The sequence below is a fragment of the Chiloscyllium punctatum genome, chromosome 2 (genome assembly GCF_047496795.1).
Source record: "Chiloscyllium punctatum isolate Juve2018m chromosome 2, sChiPun1.3, whole genome shotgun sequence".
NCBI lineage: Eukaryota > Metazoa > Chordata > Chondrichthyes > Orectolobiformes > Hemiscylliidae > Chiloscyllium > Chiloscyllium punctatum.
In genome coordinates this window covers 92,952,556-92,979,000 of record NC_092740.1, presented here as the reverse complement: position 1 = coordinate 92,979,000, position 26,445 = coordinate 92,952,556, and the positions used below count along the sequence as shown (strand labels likewise).

Below are 26,445 nucleotides of genomic sequence, written 5' to 3'. Positions count from 1 at the left end.
CACCAGATTATAGTCCAATAGGTTAATTTGGAAGCACTAGCTTTCAGAGCATTGCTCCTTCATCATGTGGTTGTGGAGTATAAGATCATACGGCACGAAATTTATAGCAAAAGATTACAGGGTCATACATTGATAAATTGAACAAACCTGGATTGTTAAATCTTTCATATTTCAGAATGCAGGTTTCAGTTCATTAATATGTAAATCCAAGAACTTATTTTAAATCACCTTCCTGAGATAACTTAGGGTTTTATAACAAAAGGTGACATCTTAGCTCAGACAATACATTAAAGGTGTGAGGTCAAAGTCTGTCTGTATCCCAATCTTGCATCAGACTGGTTCTATTTCCAAAGTAGAATTTACAAAATATTACATGTATTGACTGCCTGTAGATTGTACATTTTTTGAGCAAAATAGAATGTATATGCAAATATAATTCTACAAATACAAATTCACCCTATAAACCTGTATGTATGTGTGCATGCATGAGACAGAGAGTGAGTGTGTGCGTGTGAGTATGAACTCAAGTAAGAGAGTGTTTGTTTGCATGTGTAAAAGCTTGGTAAAGCATGTGTGTGGGTGTGATGGAGTATAAGCCTGTGAGAGGGTATGTGCATGGGTGTGAGTGTGAGGGGTGTGTGTGTGTGTGTGTGTGCGTGTGTGTGTGTATGAGAGAGGGCCTGTGTGAGTGTGTGAGTATGTACGAGAGTGTATGTGTGTGTGTGTGTGTATGAGAGAGGGCCTGTGTGAGTGTGTGAGTATGTACGAGAGTGTATGTGTGTATGTGTGTGTACATAGTGTAGTGAGGTCACCTGTAGTGTGACATGAACCCAAGGTCCAGATTGAGGCCATCGCCATGCTACCGAACTTGGCTTTCAGCCTCTACTTGGCCACTTTGTGTTGTTGCCTAACCCAAAGTCCATCTTGAAGGACAGTCACCCGAAGATACAAGGTTTAAAGGTGAAAAGCAGAAGTGTAGGGAAGGTCTTGGTGAGGTGCTCATCCTCATTGATAATGTGTTGCAGACTGTGAAGACCATGGTGTAGTTTCTTGGCTCCTGGGCAGGCTAGTATTCGGCAAAGTGGCCGAGCACCCCAGAGGCTGATGACCAAGTTCAGTACCCATGGGGATGGCCTCAACTGGGACTCAATCTTGAATTCATGTTAAACTACAGGTGGTCCCTTTGTCTCTCTCTCTCTCTCTCTCTCTGTCTCTGTCTTTCTCTCTCTCTCTCTCTCTCTCACACATACACTCTCTCTCATGTGCACTCACACTCATGCACACACTCACTCTCTCTCTCTCTTTCTCTCTCACATGCATGCACATACACATACAAGTCAATGGAGTGAATTTGTATTTGCATAATTATATTTGCAGATACATTCTATTTTGCTCAAAAAATGCACAATCTGCAGTCACACAATGCAGGCAATCAAACAATGTAATATTTTGTAAATTCTACTTTGGAAATAGAACCAGTCTGACTCAAGACTGGGATACAGACAGACTCTGACCTCATATCTTTAATGCTTTGTCTGAGCTGAGATGTCACCTTTTGTTACAAAACCTTATGTTATCTCGGGAAGGTGACTTAAAAGAAGTTTTGGGATTTACATATTAATGAACTGAAACATGCATTCTAAAAGATGAAAGACTTAACAATCCAGTTTTGTTCAATATATCACCGTATGACACTGTAATCTAAAAATTATGTGTCTTATGAGCTTATATTTCACAACTACCTGATGAAGGAGCAGCGCTCCAAAAGCTAGTGCTTCCAAATAAACCCGTTGGACTATAACCTGGTGTTGTGTGATTTTTAACTTTGTCCACCCCAGTCCGACACAGGATCCTCCACATCATTCAAGGATAATGTACTTCGTGCTTAAATGTTCTGCTATCTGTTATGCTTGTTTTGATGATGTCAGGCATATTCCATTGAAAAAGCAATGTTACGTGGTGGAAACTCCTCTTCAGTGCAAGCATACACAATGGATTACATACATTCACACTTTGCAACGTGTTGATAATGAAATACTCACAAGTATCAGGTTTGAGTAAACCATGAGAATTCCTGAAGTACTGCGGGTTTTCAATCACAGGAATCTTTGTCATCCCAATGATAACTGCATCGGGTCCACCTTCTGAGGAGGATGGAGTGTTGCTGCCATTAGTTACATGATGTAATGGACTGGCTGAATCATCATCAGTGCTGATTACTGAAGAAGGACCTGGAAGTAGTTTACATTCATCAAACCTATATATATAACAATGTAAATACTTCAATAGCAGAATTAATGACAAAAATAGCTCAGATCACCAGTCTATAATTTTTGAAGAAAATAAATAGATTTTGTTTGTTGAATATCTGTACACTTTGAAATATTTCATGTAAATACTGGAGAATGAGATATTAATTGGATTTCTGGAGCAATACATTATCAGTCCTCAAAGATTAAGCTTTGCTATTCCCCACTTAGCAAAAGAACACTGTGATAGTAGCAATAAACACTCTCCATTAATATTACTATTAATAGTGCACAATCCAATTTAACTGCTCTACATGCCAACATATGGCATATAGTGGGCGGCACGGTGGCACAGTGGTTAGCACTGCTGCCTCACAGCGCCTGAGACCCGGGTTCAATTCCCGCCTCAGGCGACTGACTGTGTGGAGTTTGCACGTTCTCCCTGTGTCTGCGTGGGTTTCCTCCGGGTGCTCCGGTTTCCTCCCACAGTCACAAAGATGTGCAGGCCAGGTGAATTGGCCATGCTAAATTGCCCATAGTGTTAGGTAAGGGGTAAATGTAGATGTAGGGGTATGGGTGGGTTACGCTTCGGCGGGGCGGTGTGGACTTGTTGGGCCGAAGGGCCTGTTTCCACACTGTAAGTAATCTAATATAACATGCAGAAACTGTTTAAAAAAAAACTGCCACACATTCAAAATGGCTGGCAATTCAAAAAGAAGTGCAAAGCAAAGCAAATGCAATGTCCATAAGCTTTAGAATGAAAAAAAAGGTAATTTTCCTTTTTGTTACATTTGCTTTCAAAACTTTTAATGGTGTTTTGGATCACATGGCAGAATTTAGTATGTTGGTCTACAAAATATAATAGCACATGAAATGTAATTACAATGAGAGTGCGTTGAAATATGAGCTTGTCTTGATCAAAGGTCCAGGAACATCCAATATTTCATCAGTCTTGTTAATATACAAGGATGAATAACAGGAACATAAAAATGCACTTTTGCTCTAAATTTAGATATTTCGAAAGAGAGATGTGAGCATAATTTATTTCATAGAGTTTGACAGACAGCATCTCTGGAAATATAGATTTTTGATATTTTCTGATTTTCAAAAGCAAGCAGTCTGCTTGCTTTTGAAACCAAAACTAATGGTAAATGAAATGCATTCAATGCTCAGTTGAATCTGCCAACAATACTAAATCATCCACACAAAAAGCATACATTTGAAAAGTGCCCAGAAATGATGCTCCAAGACATTTTTATAATAACACTGATGAAGACATTGATCTGGACCAGTTGCTTTGAACAATTTTACCTAGTATTTCTGTTCCAAGAAATAACTTCAAAAGCTTCAGCCTTGCCTTTATAAAGACTGAAAACCAACCAGCTCTTCTTCCAAGGTATGGTGATAGACTCAAGAATCATTGAGAAAATTCATTTGTGATTTTATTGCACAACGAATGTAAATAATATTTTATAAAACTGGTCATAAGACAGATAATGATTTTTGACAATTATGAACTCTAACAATTCTGAGCAATTAAACACTCATCTTCGGAAGTGCATCCCCATTGCACTAATTCCACTACTTCCAAACTGACTAACACTGCATCTGCCATGGTTGAGATAGTTTGTTCCATTATGAGCACAATTGTGAATAAAGCTAAGAAATAGATTTGTTGAGATCTGAATTAATTCCACTTAAGGCCATTTATAGTGGAGAGGAAAAAAATCGCAATTCTGAACTTAACACTGTCTGAGCTAATATCCTATCATGAAAACATTTCTTTCTTTCTTAAAATTATGTTTCAAGCCACAATATATTGAATGCTGCTCTATTTAAAACAACATAACATGCAATGTCACAACTGTTACATTTTCCCAGTTACTAGATCTTAAATATGAATATAAGGGTTCCAATTGGTTCTCCTCTCAGTGGCTAACTATTCATTAAGGTGTAAAACTGAACCATCCAGAAAAGTCCCAGGCTGAAAATCTGCTCCAACACTGAACATAGACAGTGTGGTGATGAAAACACTATACTTGTTCTCATGGGCAATAAAATCACCCAGGTTTCTTATTCAGTTGGTCTGTCTGACAATCCCAACTATCATGGAGGAGAAAGTGAGGACTGCAGATGCTGGAGATCAGAGCTGAAAATGTGTTGCTGGAAAAGCGCAGCAGGTCAGGCAGCATCCAAGGAACAGGAGAATCAACGTTTCGGGCATAAGCCTTCCTGAAGAAGGGCTTATGCCCGAAACGTCGATTCTCCTGTTCCTTGGATGCTGCCTGACCTGCTGCGCAATCCCAACTATCATGCATACATATGGTTGGGAGATCAGGACAGGACCGCAGTACACCCATATGATCAAATAATCTGCTGGCATTTTCCTTGTTGAACACAAAATCAATGAAGAAATGCTGTTGCTTGGTCTCACGCTCACAGCCACCTGCAGAGATATTGTCATGGTATTTAGTGGTTAGATATTTAGTGGTTAGAATAATGGCAGAATCTGCAAATGGTGAGACATTGGGCATGAACAATATGCAGCCAGGGTAGGGGTTTCAAAATTCTAAATCACCACAGGGCAAGTTTGCAGATGCGACCTGTTACAAACATCCACCACCTGACTCCAGTTGGAAAACCTTTAGAAGGAAGTCGGGGTATGCACAATGAAATACTTGGTACAATTGTCAGGCCTGCTTGAATTCATCAATGTCAAGAATTTTGCGCAGGACATTGCAAAAGGCATTGATCCCATCCTATCCAGCTTAGAAGTGGAGGGGGGGGGGTGGTGGGGGTCAACTCAATTACCACATTGTGTGGACCTAACCATAGTATCCAATGTTTGATTACTGATACCTGAGTTTCTATTTCACTACAAGCAGAAACCTTGCATTGTCAGAGTGCTACAGTAGTAACTCAGAAGTTATGCAATGTCAATTTGCTTCTGAGGCTGCTCATCCTTCTCCATGGAGGTGTTATGAAATTGAAAATATGTACTGTACCTTTAAGAGAGTGTGGCAAGCATGTAGCAGGCACAAAGTGTACTGGAAATTGAAAGATTTCATTTTGGCTGTAACCTAGATACCTCGTTGTTTTCACAGCAGTTCAAATTTAACTCATTAGTTTAAATTATGCCCCAAGATACTAAAATCCAATTGAATTTGAATTTTACTGTTTTGACAACATCAAACCAATGAGACAATCCAATGTTTTGAGGTAAAAAGAGCAGGTATTTTGGACAGTTAGCAGAGAAAGAGCACCACCTGCCACTGTTCACATAGACTGCCTGAAAACTCTCTTAAAGAAGAAAGTAGCTTTTTCATGTGAACCATCTTTTCTAGATTAGATTACTTACAGTGTGGAAACAGGCCCTTTGGCCCAACAAGTCCACACCAGCCCGCTGAAGTGTAACCCACCCAGACCCATTCTCCTACATTTACCCCTTCACCTAACACTACGGGCAATTTAACATGGCCAGTTCACCTAACCTGCACATTTTTGGATTGTGGGAGGAAACCAGAGCACCTGGAGGAAACCCATGCAGACACGGAGAGAATGTGCAAACTCCACACAGAGTTGAATTGAACCCCAGTCTCTGGCGCTGTGAGGCAGCAGTGCTAACCACTGTGCCACCGTGCCGCCCACATCTTTGCAGCAGAAAATTGAGGATGACCCAGAGAGATCTACAAACAGAAGAAGATCAATGCTGTCGGATTTTGAAACCTGAGTTGCTGTAAATTTAATAGGGGCTTTATTGGATCAGTATACTGTTATAGACTGGGAGGTAGGTAACAAATGTTTAAGACAAAGAGGCTTAGAGTGGTAAATAGTTATTGTTTAATGATCACTTTTGGAGCTAAAGAATAAAATTTTTTTTAAAGAGCGAAATGTGGATAGTTCTCTGTCACCCATACTTTAACTGATTATGAGGCAAGGTGAGCTTTTCTGTGTGTTTGATTTAATTAGCAGAATGGTTTACTACCTTGTCGTAATAGTTTGGGGGCTCGGGCCCATGACTTGGACAAGTTTAGACAGATCTAAGCTGAGATTTGGACAGATTTGAACAGATTTGGGGTGTGAAAGATCTCAGCAGATTTAAACAATGCCAATTAGTGTCCAAAATCTTTAAATAAAATGTAGATGAGACAATTTGTTTGATTTTGGTGACTTGTGGTTGGTTAAATTAAAAGTGAGAGAAATGGCTCTCAAAATTGCTAAAGAGGTTCTGAGGTTTGAAGATGACCCCCAAATGTTCCAGGAAGGTTTAGGTGGAACGAAAAAGATCTTACTTTTAAAATTAGCAAAGAGGTTAGAATTGGGTTTAACCAAGGACAAACACAAAGCTGAAATCATAAGGGAGTTACTCAAACAAGTGCAGAAACAGACAAGTGCAGTAGAGTTAGAGAAACTTAAGTTACAATTGAGGAAAATTGAGTTACAAGATAAAGAGAGAGAGGAAAAAGAATGGGGAAAAAGAAAGAGAAAAAGAGAGAAGAGAGGCAGTCATAGAGTCATAAAGTCATAGAGATGTACAGCATGGAAACACGCCCTTCTGTCCAACCCATCCATGCCAACCAGATATCACAACCCAATCTAGTCCCACCTGCCAGCACCCAGCCCATATCCCTCCAAACCTATATACCCATATACTCATTATATACCCATCCAAATGCCTCTTAAATGTTGCAATTGTACCAGCCTCCACAAGAGAGAAAAAGAGAGAGATTTAAACAATGCCAATTAGTGTCCAAAATCTTTAAATAAAATGTAGATGAGACAATTTGTTTGATTTTGGTGACTTGTGGTTGGTTAAATTAAAAGTGAGAGAAATGGCTCTCAAAATTGCTAAAGAGGTTCTGAGGTTTGAAGATGACCCCCAAATGTTCCAGGAAGGTTTAGGTGGAACGAAAAAGATCTTACTTTTAAAATTAGCAAAGAGGTTAGAATTGGGTTTAACCAAGGACAAACACAAAGCTGAAATCATAAGGGAGTTACTCAAACAAGTGCAGAAACAGACAAGTGCAGTAGAGTTAGAGAAACTTAAGTTACAATTGAGGAAAATTGAGTTACAAGATAAAGAGAGAGAGGAAAAAGAATGGGGAAAAAGAAAGAGAAAAAGAGAGAAGAGAGGCAGTCATAGAGTCATAAAGTCATAGAGATATACAGCATGGAAACACGCCCTTCTGTCCAACCCATCCATGCCAACCAGATATCACAACCCAATCTAGTCCCACCTGCCAGCACCCAGCCCATATCCCTCCAAACCTATATACCCATATACTCATTATATACCCATCCAAATGCCTCTTAAATGTTGCAATTGTACCAGCCTCCACAAGAGAGAAAAAGAGAGAGAATTTGAACTTCAGAAGTTGCAAATTAGTCAGCAAAGTCAAGTCAACAGGATGGAGATTAAAAGAAAATTTAGTGATATATACAAAATGTTAAAACACTGCCATATTTTGATGAGAAAAATGCCATAGCCTTCTTTATTTCATTTGAAAAATTGGCTAGGCAGATAGAGTGGTCAGAGGACTTGTGGGTAATGATATTTCAGATTAAACTGGTAGGCAGAGCTGATGAGGTATTTGCAGTGCTGTCCGATGAGGGGTCAAGACATTATGAAGAGGTTAAACAGGCTATTTTAAGTGCTTATGAATTGGTACCAAAAGCGTATAGACAGTGGTTCAGAAACATAAAGAAGGAACCGGGTCAGACTTAATTTAAGTTCGAAAGAGTTAAACATAGTCATTTTGATAGATTGGTGTGGATATTACAAATAGATAAGAGGCTCTAAGAAAGATTATTCTACTGGAGGAGTTTAACAGCTCACTTCCAGAAATGATAAGAATTCATGTGGCTGAACATAAAGTTCAAGAAATGAGAGGATCAGCAGAGATGGCAGAAGAATATACATTGGTGCATACGGCAAAGCTTAGCTTCTGGCAAGAATTTCATCCTGTGAGGAATAGAATTTGGGAGAAGGGGAGATCCTACACTATGAAACAAAGTGTAGAGAACACTGGTAATTGTTTATACGTGTTAAAAAAGAAGCCCAAGAGGGTGAAAAAGAGGAAAAAGGCCGAAGGTGTAACGGAGTGGGACATTGAAAATTACAGTGCCGGTGGTTTAAAAAGGGAACAGAAAGTGGGACACATAAAGTCACAGTGCTGGTCGCTAAAGAAAGACACTGTGGGAAAAGATGTGGTGAAAGAAGCTGAGCCAGTGGCATTAGTAAAAGTAGTAAAGGAGACACAAGAAGAGATGAGGAACTGCAGGAGAGTGCACAGCCTAGGCAGGGGCTGGGTATAGAGTTTGTGCCTGATCTGTACAAAGAATTCACTTCTGTGGGTAAAGTTTACTCATAAAGAACAGGGGGAGAGAGGAAGGAAGTTATAATTTTGAAAGATGCAGGATCTAACCAGTCTCTAATCTCAGAGATGAACGTATTTGCACTCTTTCTGATCTGTTACATGAGGGAGTGGTAATTTGTTGGATAGATGGACAGGAATTTAGCGTTGGAGTGCCAACTCAAAACTGGGGAAGTAATAGTGGGAGTGATTGACAGGTCAGTACCAGGAATCCAGTTTGTTCTTGGGTATGATTTAGCAGGATCCAAGGTAGGAGTGACACGCCTTGGGAGATGCCCAAAGAAGACCAGGGAGCTAAGAATTTAAAAGAAAAATACCCTGGTATTTTCACAGACTATGTAGTAACAAGATCTTACTATCATAAGTCACAGCACAAAGCAAAAACTAAAGAGAAAGATGAAGGAGTTGAGGCTCAGTTAGCAGATACCATTTGACGTAATGGTGCAGGATAAATCTGAACGGCAGAGGGTCAGACAGAAGTGTTTAGTCTTGAAAGGCTAACGGACTTATAATAGAAAGACGAGACAATAAAAGATCTATATGTTGATGCATACTCAGAAAAAGAATCAGAATGTATTCCCAAGGGTTATTATCTGAAAGATAGAATCCTGAGATGAAAATGGAGACCACAGCAGGTTAGTGCAGAGGAGAAATGGGCTGAAGTGCACAAGATTGTGTTGCCAGTAGCATACAGACAGGAAGTGTTATGGCAGCATGTGAACTACCAGTACAAGGTAACCTAGGTGTACGGAAGACTCAGGCTAAGGTACAAAAGCATTTGTATTGGCCTGGAATGCACAAGGATGTTGTTAACTTTTGCCATATATGTCATACATGCCAAATGTAAGCCATAGGCAGTAATAAAACCAGCACCTTTTTGCCAATTCCCGCATTTGAAGAACCATTCACATGGGTTACGATTGATTGTGTACGTCTCCTTCCAAGAGTTAAAAGTGGGAACCAGTACCTGCTAACCATAATGGATGTGTCTACCAGATTTCTGCAGCCAATTATGGAGGTTTCGGCAAAAAGGGTGGGAGAGGAGTTAATAGCTTTCTTCACGCAATACAGGCTATCAGAGAGATTCAATCAGACCAAGAGTCTAATTTTACTGCTAGGCTGTTTAAGGAAGTCATGAAGAGCTTTAAATCAGGTGCATTTCATCCTGAATCCCAGGGACCTTTAGAAAGGTGGAATCAGACTCTGAAGACCATGTGAAGAACATACTGTCAGGATTACCCGAATGATTGGGATAAAGGTATCCCTTTTCCTTGTTTGCCCTTAGAGATGTCCCAAATGAATCTACTCAGTTTTCTCCCTTTGAGTTAATATTTGGACATGAAGTGAGAGGGCTTTTGAAATTAATTAAGGAGAAATTGACAGGACCGAAGTCAGAGATCTCACACTTGGATTATGTATCAGATGTGAGGGAGAGATTAAGTCTTTAGGTGAGTTAGCTAAGCAGCACCTGAAGAGTGATAGCATAGAATGAAGCAAGTGGCGGATAAAAACTGATACGGACATTTTCCCTTGGGGATGATGTATTAATATTGTTACCAGTGTTAGGAGATCCCTTCAAAGCCAGGTTTAATGGTCCCTGTCAAATTGAGAACAAATTGAGTCAGGTAAACTATCTGGTAAAGATGCTGGATCGAAGAAAACAGTATTGGGTATGTCATGTGAGTATGTTGAAACCTTATTATAACAGAGAAACAGGTGTCAGTGACTGCCTGACAAAGTGAGGAATGAAATCCAGATATTGTAGTGTTTGATATGCCTCAAAGTACATTAAACAATGAGGAAGTCATTGCAGAGTGGGATAGGTCAGTAAACTATTTGTCTCAGGAGCAAAGAATGCAGTTGAAATGTTTATTGCAGCAATATGAAGACATATGCAGGAATAGGATGGGGAGAGCTAATGCTATTGTGCATGAGGTAGATGTAGGTAATGCTGTTCCAATAAAATAACATCCCTGCAGGCTTAATCCTTTCAAAGCCATACAAGTCCAGAAGGAAGTGGACGGGATGCTCAACAAAAATAACATCGAACCAAGCCAGAGCGAGTGGAGTTTGCCAATTGTCTTAGTTCCCAAACTGAATGGGACTCAACGATTTTGTGTGGACTATCGGATGGTCAACACCATAACAAAATCGGACTCATAACCAATACCAAGATTGGAGGACTGCAGGAGAAAGTTTGGACAAGGCAGTTACATCACAAAGTTGGACTTACTGCGTGGTTTTTGGCAGGTGACTTTATCAGAGAAAGTGAAAGGAATTTCTGCATTTATAACCCCCACTTTGGGCTATATCAATTCAAAATAATGCCCTTTGGAATGAAGAATGCACCCACCACATTCCAAAGACTCATGAACAGAGGCTGGATTAACAAACTTTGCAGTCTATCTGGATGATGTAGTGATCTTTAGTGAGTCCTGGAAAGATCACATGGTACAGTTGGCAGAGCTCTTTGAATGATTAAGAGAAACAAAACTGGTAATAAACATAAAGATAACAGAGTTCACAAAAACAGAGGTGACAATCTTGGGACAAAACATCAGTCATGGAAGGTTGACCCCAAGGAACATGAAGACAAAGGCCATCGAAGAATTTCCACAACCAACCTCGAAGAAAGAGGTGCTTCAACTTTTGGAACTAAGCGGATTCTAGTGGCATTGTTAACAAATTTGCTGAAGAAGAATACAAACATTTGGTGGACAGAATAATGCCAGGAGGCATTTGACAATTTAAAAGCAGTATTAACCACCCCACCAGTTTTAGCTACACCAAACCTTTTGAAACCCTTCAAAGTTGCAATCACTGCTAGTGGCATAGGAATTGGAGCTGTACTACTACAGGAAGCTGATGATGGAATTGAACTGCCAGTTGGTTACTTTCCAAAGAAAGTCAACACCCACCAGAGAAACTACTCTACCATGAAAAGGAATTATTGAATTTGGTACTGGCCTTACTACATTTTAATGTGTATGTTAGAGACAGTTGTGTACACAGATCACAATTCTCTTACATTCTTGGAACAATTTAAAGTCAAGAATATCAGACTATTTCATTGGAGACTTTCAATTTACAAATCATACATGATTCAGGTCATACGAATGTGTTAGCTGATACGTTATTGCTGATTTAATGGATAAAGTATAGATAAGATTGAACAGATACCAATGTTAAGTAAAAATGCATGCAGAAGTTAATATGAACTGAGATTAATGTCCTACGTATTCCATGGTAATAGGGTTAAGAATTAGAAATGAAACAAATGAAGCCATCTTTTCATTATAATGGTTCATTTTTTCTTAAGGGGGGAGGTGTTATGAAGTTGAAGGTGTATACTGTACCTTTAAGAGAGAGTAAAAGTTGGCAAACACCTGTGATGTCACAGAATGTGCTGGAAAATTGAAAGGTGGAACATTTTGGCTGTAGCCTAGATACCTCATTGTTTTCACAGAAGTTCAAATTTAACCAATCATGCCCCAAGATACTAAAACCCATTCACATTTGAATTTAATATTTTGACAACATTGAACCAATGAGACAATCTGATGTTTTGGGGTAAAACAAATGCAGGTATTTTGGACAGTTAACAGAGAAAAGGCATCACCTGACATTGTCAGACAGACTGCCCGAAAACTCTCTTAAAAAAAGTGTCCTTTTCATATGAAACATCTATGCAGCAGAAGACTGCAAATGATCCAGTGAGACCTACAAACAGAGGAAGATCACCACTGCATGGTTTTGAAACTTGAGTTGCTGTAAATTTTATAGGGACTTTATCGGATTAGTACATTGTTATAGAGTGGGAGGTGGGTAACATTTTTTTTAAGACAGAGGAGGCTTAGATTTGGAAATAGTTGTTTCATGTTCACTTTTGGAGTTAAAGATTTTTTTTCTTTAAGTAGTAGAATTTGGGTAGTACTCTGTCACTCATACTTTAATAGATTATGAGGCGAGGTGAGCTTTTCTGTGTGTTTAGTTTAATTAGCAGAAGGTTTTGCTGCTATGTCGTAACAAAGCTATACATCTTGTTACCATGTTTACAGATGCAGGTGCACAAAAGTGTTTGCAGTGTGTCATATCAGTCTAGTATTTTGTTCCCTAAGTTTTATTAGAATTGGTTAGTGTACCCATGGAATCCTATCCTGATCCAGTTCTCAAAGCATTGTAATTGGTTTTAATAAGCTCACATTTTTGATAGAATGAACCTGAACCTTCTACCTCATGCAGATTTATGAAATGTAGGAGATATGTTTGTGTTCTTTGAATCTGCAGCTGCATGCAAGAATTTTTAATATTTGACATATTCAAGATCACTTTTGAGATTGAACAATCTATGAACTCCCCTTTCTCAATGCTCCAGTTTAGAAATCTAACAGGTTCTCCTGTCTACAACATTCACCAGTCAATACACACATTGGAATTCATACAATTGGTGCACTATAAAATTCGACTAAATAGGGTACTAGCCATTTAATCATCTTGCAAGCTTTACAAAGAAAATAAGACTATAAAATGCAAGAACAGAAGTAGACATTTAGCCTATCAAGGTTAACAACAGGTTAAGGAAGCTTTTTCATGCTGCTATTATGCGATGATTGCACAAGTGGTTTTCTCCACAAACAGGATGTTGCCATCTGTCCAAAAGAACATGCTACCCACCAGATAATTGAGCAATACTGTATACAGATTTCAGTGCTGGTGACACACCAGGAATGTACAGTGTACACCCCAATGACTGACCAAATCAAAACATGTGTTCCTTCAGTTGCTCCTCATAGACAAAGTACAACATTCACTCAATCAGCAGATACCTGCAAAACCCATAGTAAGATAAAACAATTAACAGCTACTGTTAGACAGGGTCGACAGTTGGGCTGCACTCAACAACCTCAACAATTCTGAGTGCAAGATAAATAGCTTTGGCAATAACTCTCCCTTTTCAGAGCTATTCCAAGTTCTTCACTTGGATTTTGAGAAGCCCCCCGACACCAACCCTGGGGAAGTGACAGTAGGGTTCCATGGAGCACAAACATACAGTTCTCTCTCAGGAAAACAGTATATCACTTCCCACTGCTACCATTCCTCAGTGTCTTTGTTGTTAGCAGTCAATTATCCAGCCAGGACAATTGCTGTTAATCTGAGGCAGTGCAATCCAAAGATGGACCCTCAAAATCCAGAAGCTGCTTGTGGCTATTCTTCAAACCCATCCTCAGTCTTTGCCACTGGAAGTCTGCAGCCTTCCAACAGCAACTTTGCAGCCAATGGGACAGGACTGCAAAGGAACATGACAACAAGCAAAGGAGCACAAGGAATACACAAGCATGATTAGTTGACATTTGTATTCAATATATTATGCTTTGCTAGTTTGTAATAGTTCTAATTTTTGCATTTTGGCCAAATGGACATTGTGATCAGAAACAAAGGGAGAGTAAGGTGAAGAACTGTTGCTGAATGGGGATTTGGGTTGTACTTACTGGTATTTCACTTGAGTTGATCAGGGACAACCCAAACTCCAGCTTTTTTGGTTTGGGAGTACGGCTTTCCTTTTATGTACTCTGACATGGATTGGACACTGGTGTCATAAGCTATGCCAGTGAATGAGAGCCTTGGTCACTCAGCAGTCACTCTTTGGTTTATCAGGCTGAATCAAATGCTGACAAAACAGCAAACTATCCTAGGATGTAGTTATCGTGACTGTGGCCTCGATACCAAGCACTGAAATGCATGTTTCATTGCATGTGGCACACCTCATGATAGTTAAGCAAGTGCAATTCCTTTTGAGATTTTCAGAGTTCATGAAGCAGCATACATGCAATTAATGCCACATTACTCCATGGGGGAGCCTGCAATCCTTGTAAAGCTGCATACTTGATATTTTGTCAAAATTTTGTATATTGCACTTACCACGACAATTAATGGAATTACCATTGCTAAGGAAAAAACAATACTTATACTGTGTTAGAGAAAAGTGTTGATTCTCAATTCCAAAGACCAACATACTGGATGTGAAACATTAACTCTGTTTGTCTCTCCACAAACACTGCCAGAGCAGTTGAGTTTCTTCAGCATTTTCTAACTTTATTTCAAATCTCCAGCATCTGCAGCATTCTGTTTTTCTAGTTCAATTAGTTTGAGGTTAGTAATGGTAGAATCTAAAGATGAACCACGAATTGAATTTTATACTGAGGCAAGTTTATGAAAGTGAGATATGATTTGGCAAATATGGTCTGGAAACAATTATCACAGGTCCATCAATATGAGCAGTTGGAAGTATTCAAGGCGAAAGTAAAGAGGATTCAGGATCAATATGAATCCCACAAAGAAATAGGATGAATTTGCTAATCTCCATTCGATTAAAGGTTAAAGAGGACCAAAGTGGGATAAAGCACAAAAAAGGCAATGGCAGATAACAAAAGCTCAATTCTGGCAAAAGCTCAGAGCAACATTGAAAATGAAGGAGTGAAATGAAAGAGAGGAAATCAAAGCGAGGACCTAACAAATTATTGGCAAGTCAAGTCAAGAGAAACCTAAAAGCCATTGTATAAAAAGATCAAGAGTGAAAGGTGTAATTAAGGGAATGTTAGGACCAATTAGAGACTGTGGGCAGAACCTTTTATTGCATCTGGTTCTTGCCTGCCAGCTGGCTCTTCCACAGGAGACCTGCAAAAGCCACAGTAATCGAGCATTTGTGAGGCCATTGGCAGGTTTGCAGTGGAATCAAGACCCTTGGCCAGACATTCTGCCAGGCAAGAGGCCAACCAAAGGCCAGTCAGAGGCCACTCAGTGAAGTCGTCATTTAAGGCTAATGTGGAAAATTGTAACTTTTTTTTTGTTGCTGTCAAAATGCTAATTTGCTTTTCATTCTCTCTGTATTTTCCCATTTTCTTGCCGTTACTCAACCACACCAGAAGATGCCATCCTTTGTTCCCAAATTTGATTTGATGCTATTGTTTTTCAAAACAAATTTTGATCTTTGGTTCTTGTTGATGCTGGCTTATCGAATACTTGTGATTCAACATTCTGGTAGGTGGTATTGGTTCTTTATGTCCTAGTATTCTAGTCGGAGAGTATAAATGCCTGGTAGTCCAGCCATTATCACACTTACAAGTGATCAGAATAGTGATTCACAATAGCTCCATCAGGGACAAATGTCCCAACTTTGAAATATGTTTGATCCTGTCTTTACTCCTCCGTTAACCTTGATTATCCAGTTGTACAGTCCTGTTCAACTTCCCTGATACCTCCAGTTGGGAAAATGTTGCTTGTATATTACTGAGGGCTTAACCAAGATTAGTTTTGGATTTTGATAGTTATTGAGCGTGCTAATTAGCAAACAACTGATTTCAAAGAAGTTAATGGCATTGAGAAATTGCAATTTTGAAAATACATTAATCATTGTTTACCAAAAATGTATTACATTGGTTATCTGGAATTGTCTAACATAAATCAAATGCTAATTTTGGAAAGATTGTACAAGTACTGTGTCATTCTGATTAAATGGGGTCGCTTAATTGTTTGTCAATGTCAAAATGAGCAATCACTCTGTCACATAGTATTGATCTTCTGTACCAAAACATTGCTCCACATTTTACTAGTTGCCAAGATCATATTCCTTTATCTCACATTTCTCTACTGTCAGTAGGTTTCTCACTTCAGAGCCCTGTGATGCAATTCCATAGGAGCAACAATTTTCTAATGCCTTCCCCGATTTTCCATTCCTCACACAAGTCTAGGCAGAATGTCAACGTACTATTTGAGTGTGACAAACACATGTGCCCTCCTGATGTCATGTATTCCTTTCTGGAAGCATCCCTGAATACTGATCAGGAGTTGGTTCTTTCTCCTTCTACTTCCCAGTCAAAATAGCAAGTTTACTTCTTCAACTGAAGCATTGTAAAAAATTGCAAGGCTAATCCTATGTTTTCTGCTGGAAATGTGAAAGTGTGAGAATTGCCCTCGCACTTGCACTCCCTACATTTCAAGATGATTTTGTGTCTTCATAGCTTCAAAATAACCAGATTGTAACTGGCAGAAACATAATGACTGTCAAATTCCTACTGCAAACTCACTTTAGTCTCATTACAGGACATACAAGGAAATTTAGCTCAAAGCAGATTTCATGACTGCAAGAAAATCTGACCTCATTTGGCGTCTAAAGTTACAGCATTTAAGATTATTTTTTAAAAAAGCAGAGACAAAACTAAAGAATGGTGTTTATCAGGAAAAATAAGGCACCAAACCTCAGACAGATCATTGTTCGCAGCAAACTGACCGGCTTTCAGGACAGCACCATACAACCCTGTCACGGTAGACACTGCAAGGCGTGTCAGAGTGTCGACATAGATACCACCATTACATGTGGGGACACCTCCCACTGTGTACCTGTCAGTTACTCATGCGACTCGGTCAATGTTGTTGATCTCATACACTCATTCTGACCCTCTCTCATACACAAGCTCTCTCTCATACGCTCACACATACACTCCCATACTCAGACATGCACCCTCTCACAGACTTATATACCCCTTTAGACTTACACTCACACACATACACACACTCTCTCACAGACACTCATACCCCCCTACACACACACACACACACACACACACAAACACACACACACACACATTTGTGGGGTGAATTTGTACTTGCAGACTTACATTTTATTTTGCTCAAAAGCTGCATGAATCCATGTAAGATTCTGTCAATCCTTTTTTTTGGATTAGAATCAGTCTGAACATCGGGGCACAGACAGCCTCATACAGGGCACCTCACACCTTCAATGCATTATCTGGGCCAACATGGCATCTATTGTTAAAGTTCACTTGAGAATGTAACTTTAAGAAAGTTCTGGAATTTACATATGAAAGAATTGAAACCAACATACTCATTCTAAAAGATGAGAAAGTTAACAAATAATCCAAGTCTTTTACAATGCATAATTTCAGTTGCGTCACACTGTAAAGTTTTGCTATAAATTCTGTGTCCTATGACCTTATACTCCACAACCACCAGATGAAGGAGCAGCGCTCCGAAAGCTAGTGTTTTCAAGTAAACCTGTTGGACTATAACCTGGTGTTGTGTGAGTTTTCACTAGGAAAAATAAAAACTAAGAGATTCTGGTCAGACCTCTGGCCCACCGTACAGATGGAGCAGCTCATTATTAGGATGAGCTTCAGTAGCTTTGGTACAGATATTGTAGAATGACCCAAGGTTCAGCGGGAAACAGTAGTGTAGCCATAATTGGGCAGATAATGAACATGTCACCCCAATATGTACACATGCTGAAAGCAAAAAGCCATTAGAGCACAAATGGACATAGTGCGTAATCATGATCCTTGATAGCATTGTATAAACACTAAGCACAGTTATTTGACATTATTTTATCTATTTATTTTGATGTTGGTTTATTTTTATAATTTAATTTCTTGTAAACTAATAGGTCAAGTGATTATGTCTAAATATATTGCATAATTCTAATTTAATACACAATGTAATTTCAATATAATAATCTATTTTATGGTACCAAGTCATCCACTATTTATAAACTCCACATTACCACAACTCTGACCCACCAACCCAATAAACCTACGTTTAGCCAGAAAGCATCATTTTATTTTTTAAGTTGTACCATTTAGAAGGCCAAGCTTCTCCTATTATGCAGACACAATTTATTTCATGCTCTCTGAAAGAGACAGTTTAGGGCAGGACAACAGGAGAAAGTGAGGACGGCAAATACTGGAGAGTCAGAGTCAAGAGTGTGGCACTGGAAATGCACAGCAGGTCAGGCAGTATCTGAGGAGCAGGAGAGACGATGTTTTGGGCATAAGCCCTTCATCAGGCATGTGAGGTGGGGAGGCGGTGAAAGGGGCTGAGAGATAAATAGGAAGGAGGGTGGGGCTGGGGGGAAGTAATTTGGAAGGTGATAGGTAGATGCAGATGGAGGGGTGGATGGTGATAGTTCAGAGCGGAGGGTAGAGTTGATAGTTGGGAAGGAAGATGGACTGGTAGGACAGTTCAAGAGGGCAGTGCCGTATTGGAGGGTTGAATCTGGGATACGATAGGAGGAGGGGAGATGACCAAACTGGTGAAATCGACGTTGATGTCGTGTGGTTGGAGGGTCCCAAGGTGGAAGATAGGGCATTCTTCCTCCAGACATCCGGTGACTTCCATCCCACCTATCCGCTCCACCGTCCAGTCCGACCTATCACCATCACCACACCCCCACCTGCATCTTCCTATCATTTACCAAGCTAGCTTTCTCCCAGCCCCAACCCCCTCCTATTTATATCTCAACCCCCTTTCCCTGACCCCCACATCCCTGATGAAGAGCTTATGCTCGAAACATCGACTCTCCTGCTCCTCGGATACTGCCTGACCTGCTGTGCTTTTCCAGCGTCACAAAACAGTATTAATCTATTGCAAGGAGGAACTACACACAAGAAGATTTAACTGCTGAAGTGTTGCACCAGTCATTCACTCACTTAGTAGTCATAAAATATTTTAATTCAACTGCAGCAATGGGAAAGCTTTGTTTCCCCAAAAGTATTCATAAGTTTCTAAACTAAAATTATTAAATTACAAGCATACTAACTTCATGTTGCCTGCTTATTTCAAGAATTTCAGTGTTAACCAGGTTGTTGATTGCCATCAGTGGATGGGAGGGCATATGGTGAGCAGTGGCTGGGCTGTACTGCTTAAAGTTGAACTGCAATGTGGCTGCAGCAGGTACTGGGAGTTATTTCAGAGGTGACTTCTGAAGAAGGCCACAGATGAAACAGTGATGCTTTCAAGACTTCAAAGGTTGTGCTCGAGGCCTTGACCAAAAAACTGGTAACTTGCATTTGCAGGAGACCTGGAAGCCCTCCAGACAAACAACCAAAGGGTAGCGGAAGCAGAGAATTAGTTGATATGTAACATGAATCAAGCCCGAAGGCACTGTATGCGGTATTGCCTGAAGTCCACACACAAGTCGGCAAGGTCAATGAATACATCTTCAAATGTCAAACCCTGCCAAATGCACCATCAGTTGCCCTACTGCTCAATTTACCAGATTCTCATCACCCACCTACCCATAATCTCTGCCAATCAGCAGACTTGTTGAACATTAATAGTTACACTCCACACAGCTCACATCTACATCTCAAAGGATATATATTTCCATCTTTTCACTCAAACAGATCTTATCACACTCTCTGAAATACTTCATTCCTTCTTACAGGACATGGTTGTGCACAACTGGAAGCTGCTGCTAACCAGTGTGGACAGGGACTGCATGTCCCACTCCAAGTGGCAACTGTTCACTCTCCCTGTCAGGATGTATCCAAAGAGGAATGGCAGCTTTCAAATTCATGTCTGAGTGCAACTGTTTCATATTGAAGCCCTGCAACCAGCATAAAATTCTATAATAACTGCCACATCACTCTCTGTAGATTATTGCAATTTAAAACAACACAAACCTTCAAATATTTGCAGAATTGGAGTAACAACCAGAGAAAACCAACTAGCAACTAACCTACAAGTAGCTGATGATCTTTTTAAATAGTGAAGATGGGAGTTCCTTTTTCTGGCTGAACATGCATTTGATTGTCGATGGTGAGATGGAGCATTGCGATTCAAGGTTGCACCATTGGTATCAAATCAGTGTTGCAAGCTCAATTTCATATTTCTGTCAGGTATTAACTGCATATGAATGGCCTTCAGCTTGACTCACTCTAAAATTCTGTGCACAGATGCATGTGATTTTGGAGTTCTAAGTGCACATTTGGCAGCCAAAAAATCCCACAGTCCAAAGCTGTGCAGGTCAGGTGAATTGGCCATGCCAAATTGCCCATAGTGTTGGGTGCATTAGTCAGAGGGAAATGGGTCTGGGTGGGTTACTCTTCGGAGGGTCGGTGTGGACTGGTTGGGCTGATGGGCCTGTTTCCACACTGTAGGGAATCTAATCTAATCTAATATTGCAGTTTATTGCCCCAAATTCCACGGCAGTGTTGCTTCACAGCCCAGTCAGGCTGTCAAAACAGGACACTGTGATTTTAATTATCCACTTTCCAGTTTAGCAGGAATGTACTTATAAAATGCTCATGCTTATCAAATCATCCAGTAGCTGTAAAACTGTCGATGGTCATTATTTGATAGATGTTTGTGCTAAAAGGCAATCACAGGTCATGGCCCCTATATGTTATCATAAAATAATGGATGGGACAGTGGCGTATGAGTTACCAGCAATCAAGTGAAAACCAGAACATATTGAAAATGCAACAGCCCAAATGACAGATTACCAGGAGCAGAAGGAATGGCCATTGAAATTCTAATAATTGCTATCCAATTATATTTTTACTTCTAGTTTTTATTATCAAATTTCTTCCTGCCTACTCACTCATAAAGGAGTTAACACTTAACTAATGGAGTAATTCATTGCTATCTCTTCTACCCCACCCAAGTTAGGATTAATTCTTGCATGAATCATAACAGTGAGAATCAGAAGGCAAGAAATTCAAGCCAACCCTTACTGGCCAGCACTAATCTGCCCTCATCTATGATTTATGTCCAGGATTGTAAGTGACACAAAAATCATCTGTTTGTAGCTCTGCTGATTTTCTGACCACATTAAAATACTGTTATCACGTGGAAAATGATAATATTATTTATTATATTATTTTACAATGAAAAAAAGAAAAAATAATCACGTTGCTTACTGCTTATTTTTTACATTTTAATGCAGTATGACATTTCTGAGAATTGGAAAAATAGTATCACGTATGTCACCAATTATACATCGCTTGTCATTATGAGAATCAATTTGCTTTGGAGGATCTCTGTGATGAATCGCTGTATCAAAAACATATCTATAATACAATACTGCATCTAATAATGATGTTTGAAAGTGTTGAAACATTTTACACTTCCTTTTCAGAATTTTCCTGACTCCTCGTCAGGCTTAGACCATAAGACAATAAGAAGCAGACCATGCAGCCCATCAAGTCTGCATCATCATTCAATGAGATCATGGCTAACTTGATAACCTTAAAATCCAATTTCCTGAGTTTTCCCCAGAACCCTTGATCTACTTCCTAATTAAAGATAAGTCAATCTCAGCCTTGAATATACATTGCAACCCAGCCTCTCCAGCTTGCCGTACTAAATAATTTCACAGATTTACTATTCAGTGGGAGAAGAAATTCCTCCTCTCCTCTGTTTCAATAAGGTTACCTTTCATTCATCTAAATTCCAATGAGTACAGGCCCTACCAATTTAACCTCTCCTCATAAGACAGTCCATTCATACTTGATATCATTCCCTGGACTGCCTCCCTCACGAGTATATCTTTCCGTAGATAAGGGAACTAAAACTGTTCACAGTATTCAAATTGTGATCACACTAGCATTACGGCATAAGGCTACAGATGCTGTAAATCTGAAGCAAACACAGAAAATGTTTGAGAAACTCAGCCAATCTGGCAGCATCTATGGAGCGAGAATAGAGTTCATGTTTAGAGCTCAGTATGACTCTTCTTCACAACTGAGTTTCTCCAGCATTCTTTGTTTGTGGTCTAACTGGTGTTTTGTATAGTTTTAGCAAAACTTCTGCAGATTTATCCCCTTTTGAAATAAAGGCAAACATTGCATTTGCTTTCCCAATTCCCACTGTTCTCAGATGCAATTTTTTTTTGTGATTCATGCACAAAGATTCACAAATCCCTCTCTCTGTATGTTTCAGCAGTCTTTCTCAATGTGAATAATATTCAGCTCCTGTATTATTCCTGTCAAAGTGCACAATCTCTCATTTCCCACATTATATTCTATCTGTCAAGTTTTAGCCTACTTGCTTAACATGTCTAAAAACTTCTGTAGACTCTTTGTGTCATCCTCATCACTTATTTTTCCACCTAATTTTGTGAAAGTTAAAAACTAGACTACAGTATATTCACTTTCCTCATTCAAGTTGTTGATATGTTGTAAACATATAATAATAGATGTTACTCTAACTTGCCGATACTTACCAATTTTTTTATCTCCTCTTTTTAAATAAGGTTGTCACTTTGTAAGTTTTCCAATCCTCAGGGACTTTTTCAAAATCTAAGGATTCCTGGAAGATTACTACTAGTGCGTTCACTAACACCATAGCTACTTTCCTTAATATCCTAGGGTGCCCCATTTTTCTCTAATATAGCTGTTGTAGTTTTTTAAAATAGCAATGTGGGTGTTGCTGGCTGGCCAGCATTTATTGTCTGTCCCTAGATACTCTTGAGAAGGTGGTGGTGAGCTGCCTCCTAAAATTGTTGCAGCCCTCTCCCATTTTTGCCCCTTGATTATTTAGTGTTCTTAAAATGCTATTATTGCCTTTTACTGCAAAGACTGTAGCAAAGTATCTGTTCAACCCCTCTGCTATTGCTGGCTAGACATTATTGTTTCTGTATCCTCAATCTCATTCTTCAAAGTTTACCATTTCCCTCTTCTTTTTTAGGTCATCTCCTGTTGATTAACAAAAAGCTTTACCAATCTTCTGGCTTACCACTAATTTTTGGCAAATTATTTCAATCTGATGATATCTTTAACTTCCCTGGTTAATCATTGTTGACTTATCCTCTTTCCAGAATCCCTGTTCCTCACTGAGATATGTCTTTGCTCTGAGCTATGAACTATTTCTTAAACATTTGCCATTGTTCTTCAACTGTCTTTACTGCTAAACCCCTTTCCTAGTCCATTCCAGCCAACTGTGTCCCCATTCTGTTGTAATTACCTTTATTTGTGCTTAGCAGTCGCTTCCAACCCGAGTTTTTTGCTTTCAAACTGAATGCTAAAGTCTACCATGTTATGGTTACTGCTTTCTTGGGGATCTTTTACCCTGAGATCATTTATTAAATCTGCCACATTTTACATCACTACATCTAAAATAGCCTAATCCCTAGTTGAATCCAAAACATTGTTCCAGGCAACTATCATAATTACACTCTCTGAATTCTTCCATACGACTACCTTTGTCAATTTGATTTCGCAATCTACATTAAGATAGAAGTTACCCTTGCTTAATATACTGCCTTTGTTACACACTTTCATTAACTCTTGATTTATTTTTTATCCCATCATATAGTGACTGTTAGGCAGCCTATAGACTACTGCTGCCAGAGACTTCTACCCATTTATATGTACCTACCTACCTTCACAATGTGTTCTTTTTATGTTTCCCTCTCAATTTGTGTGCTGTGAAGGGCCATTCATGGTTGATTGCACACCTGGAGCTTATGGCATCAAAAATAGGAATCCCAGAAGGTCTCAGCAGTGCTACATATTTCCATTGCTGGTGAGCTCAAAATGGCATGAGAGAAGTACCATGATACTTGATGCAAATATACTGAGGTCAGAAGCAGAGAATTGCATGCGATAACTCATTAAAATTCAGGGAGGGAAAACCTCCATGAAACTCCCTGAAATTGACACTTAGCTGAGTTTGGGTGAAACTCAGCCCAATGTTACAAGTCAACTTGCCATTTACATGTTTAAGCAATTGTTTCTACTGCTGATCAGGATAGACCCATGGGCCACTAAAGATGCAAAACTCTTGTGTGGATCTCTACCTCTCTTTCTAGCCAACTTGCAAGTTTTGAACCTTGACTACCAATTCTGACCATCCAGGTGCTCTAAAAGAACAAAGCAGAAGCGACAGCCACGAGAAGAGCAGAAAAAGTGTCTGGCTACATCTTTAGACTGCCTCAGCAGCTACCAAAAGTTGGCAAATGTTACCCAGCCAATATCACTGGTCTACCTCATTCTGTGATTCCTCATGCCTCCTGCAGGTCCTGGCTATACCCAATGCTGACCCCAGGAGTAAACTGGTTATTTTTGTTAAATGGAGATTAATTAAAAGTGTTCAAATTATTAATAATTTGTTTCCAGCAGCAGAGACATTGGTAACCAGATGAGACCCCAAATCCCTGAATAATCACACTGGACTCAAAACATCAACACTATTCCTCTCTGTCCGCAGATGCAGCCAGACCTGCTGAGTTTCTCCAACATTCTATGTGTTTGTTTCCGATTTCCAGCATTTGCAATATTTTGCCTTTATTTGACACAGATTTAAGATTTTTTTTAATGTAATTGGAGTAATTGGCAAATGAATCAAAGATGATATGAGGAACATATGATCTGGAACAGGCTACCTCAAAGTGTGGTAGAAGTAGATTTAAGAATAGTTGAAAGGGAACAGGGTAAATACCCAAAGTGAAAACATTAGCAGGGTAAAGCGTAGTTAGATAGGCCAGATGCATTAGACCTAATGGTTTCTTTTTCTGTATAATTTTCTTATTTTATCTTCTTCTTTAAAATATAAGTTGATAAATTAGACATACTTATGTCATCTTGACTATTTGTCAATGACATAACAGGTAATCAAGTCAATTGTATAGTTTATATCTCTTTCACGTTTTGCTTCCATTGAAGTGAACAGAAATACAAATCAAGAAAGATGTAAAATTGGCTGTCAGCTCATAATTACCTGTTTACACTATCAATTCAAATGTACCTCACTGCAAGTTAAAGTCATAACAACACATGCAAATGTTGGAGTTGTAGAACCTTACCTTTGGATAATACTACTGATTGTTGAGGATATCAGTTTATATTTCAGTGAAGCTGATCTTAACTATACAACCTTTAATTTTGGATGATGAATTACAGGCTATTCAGACAGAATATTTTTCACATGCCATCAATTTGAAATATTGGTCGGTTGAGGTTATAAGACAGCCCTGAAGAGGGTAAGGAAGAACTGGCTTACACTCACACTGTCCTTGATTCCAGGATTGTGGCAAGAAGTCAAATCCATCGCAGATATCTCTATTGCACCTAAGTCATTAAATTTTGTCTTCAATTTTTCTGAGGAGATCTGACTGGATTTGAAAATGAGACATTTAATTAATCTCTTCTGCATGCTGTTACCTTCAGTTGTCTGGAAGCAGGCAGTGGTGACAACAGACAACATTGGAAAATGAATTGCAGGGGTTAGCTTTATTAGATAGAATTATTCATGTTTTGTAAAGCTCTTCCATTCATGGTTAAACAAAAGAAGGAAAGATGGACATAAGGCTGGTCAGAAGAATATAACATCAGAAGACAGTATGAGGCTTGAAGAGAACTGAGAGTTAGGATGCAACAAAATCATGCAAGAAACTATGGACAAGAAGTTTGAATACATCAGAGACCTCAGACCACATGCCTTTCTGAACAGCTTACTTTAAAATTTCACTGTTACTGTTGATCGAACAAAGGTCTCAAGCTTTTATTATCAACTTTTATCCAACATTTATTGTTAAAATATTATTTCTGTTCTATTTGATCCATAAAGCTGATCTCCTGTGTTTTCTGATTGTTTTTATTGTATGTACTTTTCTGCTTAAAATGTTACCATTTAAACCAACCAACACAGAATTTGAATGTTTGCCAAAAGCAAAGCAGTAAACAGCTTTGCTCAAGGCCTTGAAACCAAGAGCCTTATGTGAACCAAGAGCCTTAAGACAAGCTGCAAAGCACATGGACTAGTAGATACTGTTTACTCTTGAATAATTTTTAAAATACAGTGGTAAAATGTTCCCCCAAAGCAAGAAATGTTATTTAAATTCAGCCTCTGGGAATCCTGAAAATCAAACATGGGCATTGCTGACCAGACAGGGAGTAAAATTGCCTCACAGCTGAGACTTGACAAAAGTTGCAATTTATTTTTCATGAGTATAATCTTATTATTTTATTTGTTTGAATTTCCTACACTTAAGTCACTTTGCACTTCTAAGTAAATTGGAATACTTCACA

General features: G+C 39.2%; 1 protein-coding gene across 1 annotated transcript in view; it reads right to left on the bottom strand.

The window, feature by feature from the left end:
- ntrk2a (neurotrophic tyrosine kinase, receptor, type 2a) overlaps positions 1-26,445 on the bottom strand; it is a 257,804-nt gene that overhangs the window by 112,328 nt on the left and 119,031 nt on the right. The window contains exon 12 of the mRNA XM_072585809.1: positions 2,043-2,231. Coding sequence (XP_072441910.1) covers positions 2,043-2,231 — 189 coding nt within the window. The remainder of the gene's footprint in view (positions 1-2,042; positions 2,232-26,445) is intronic.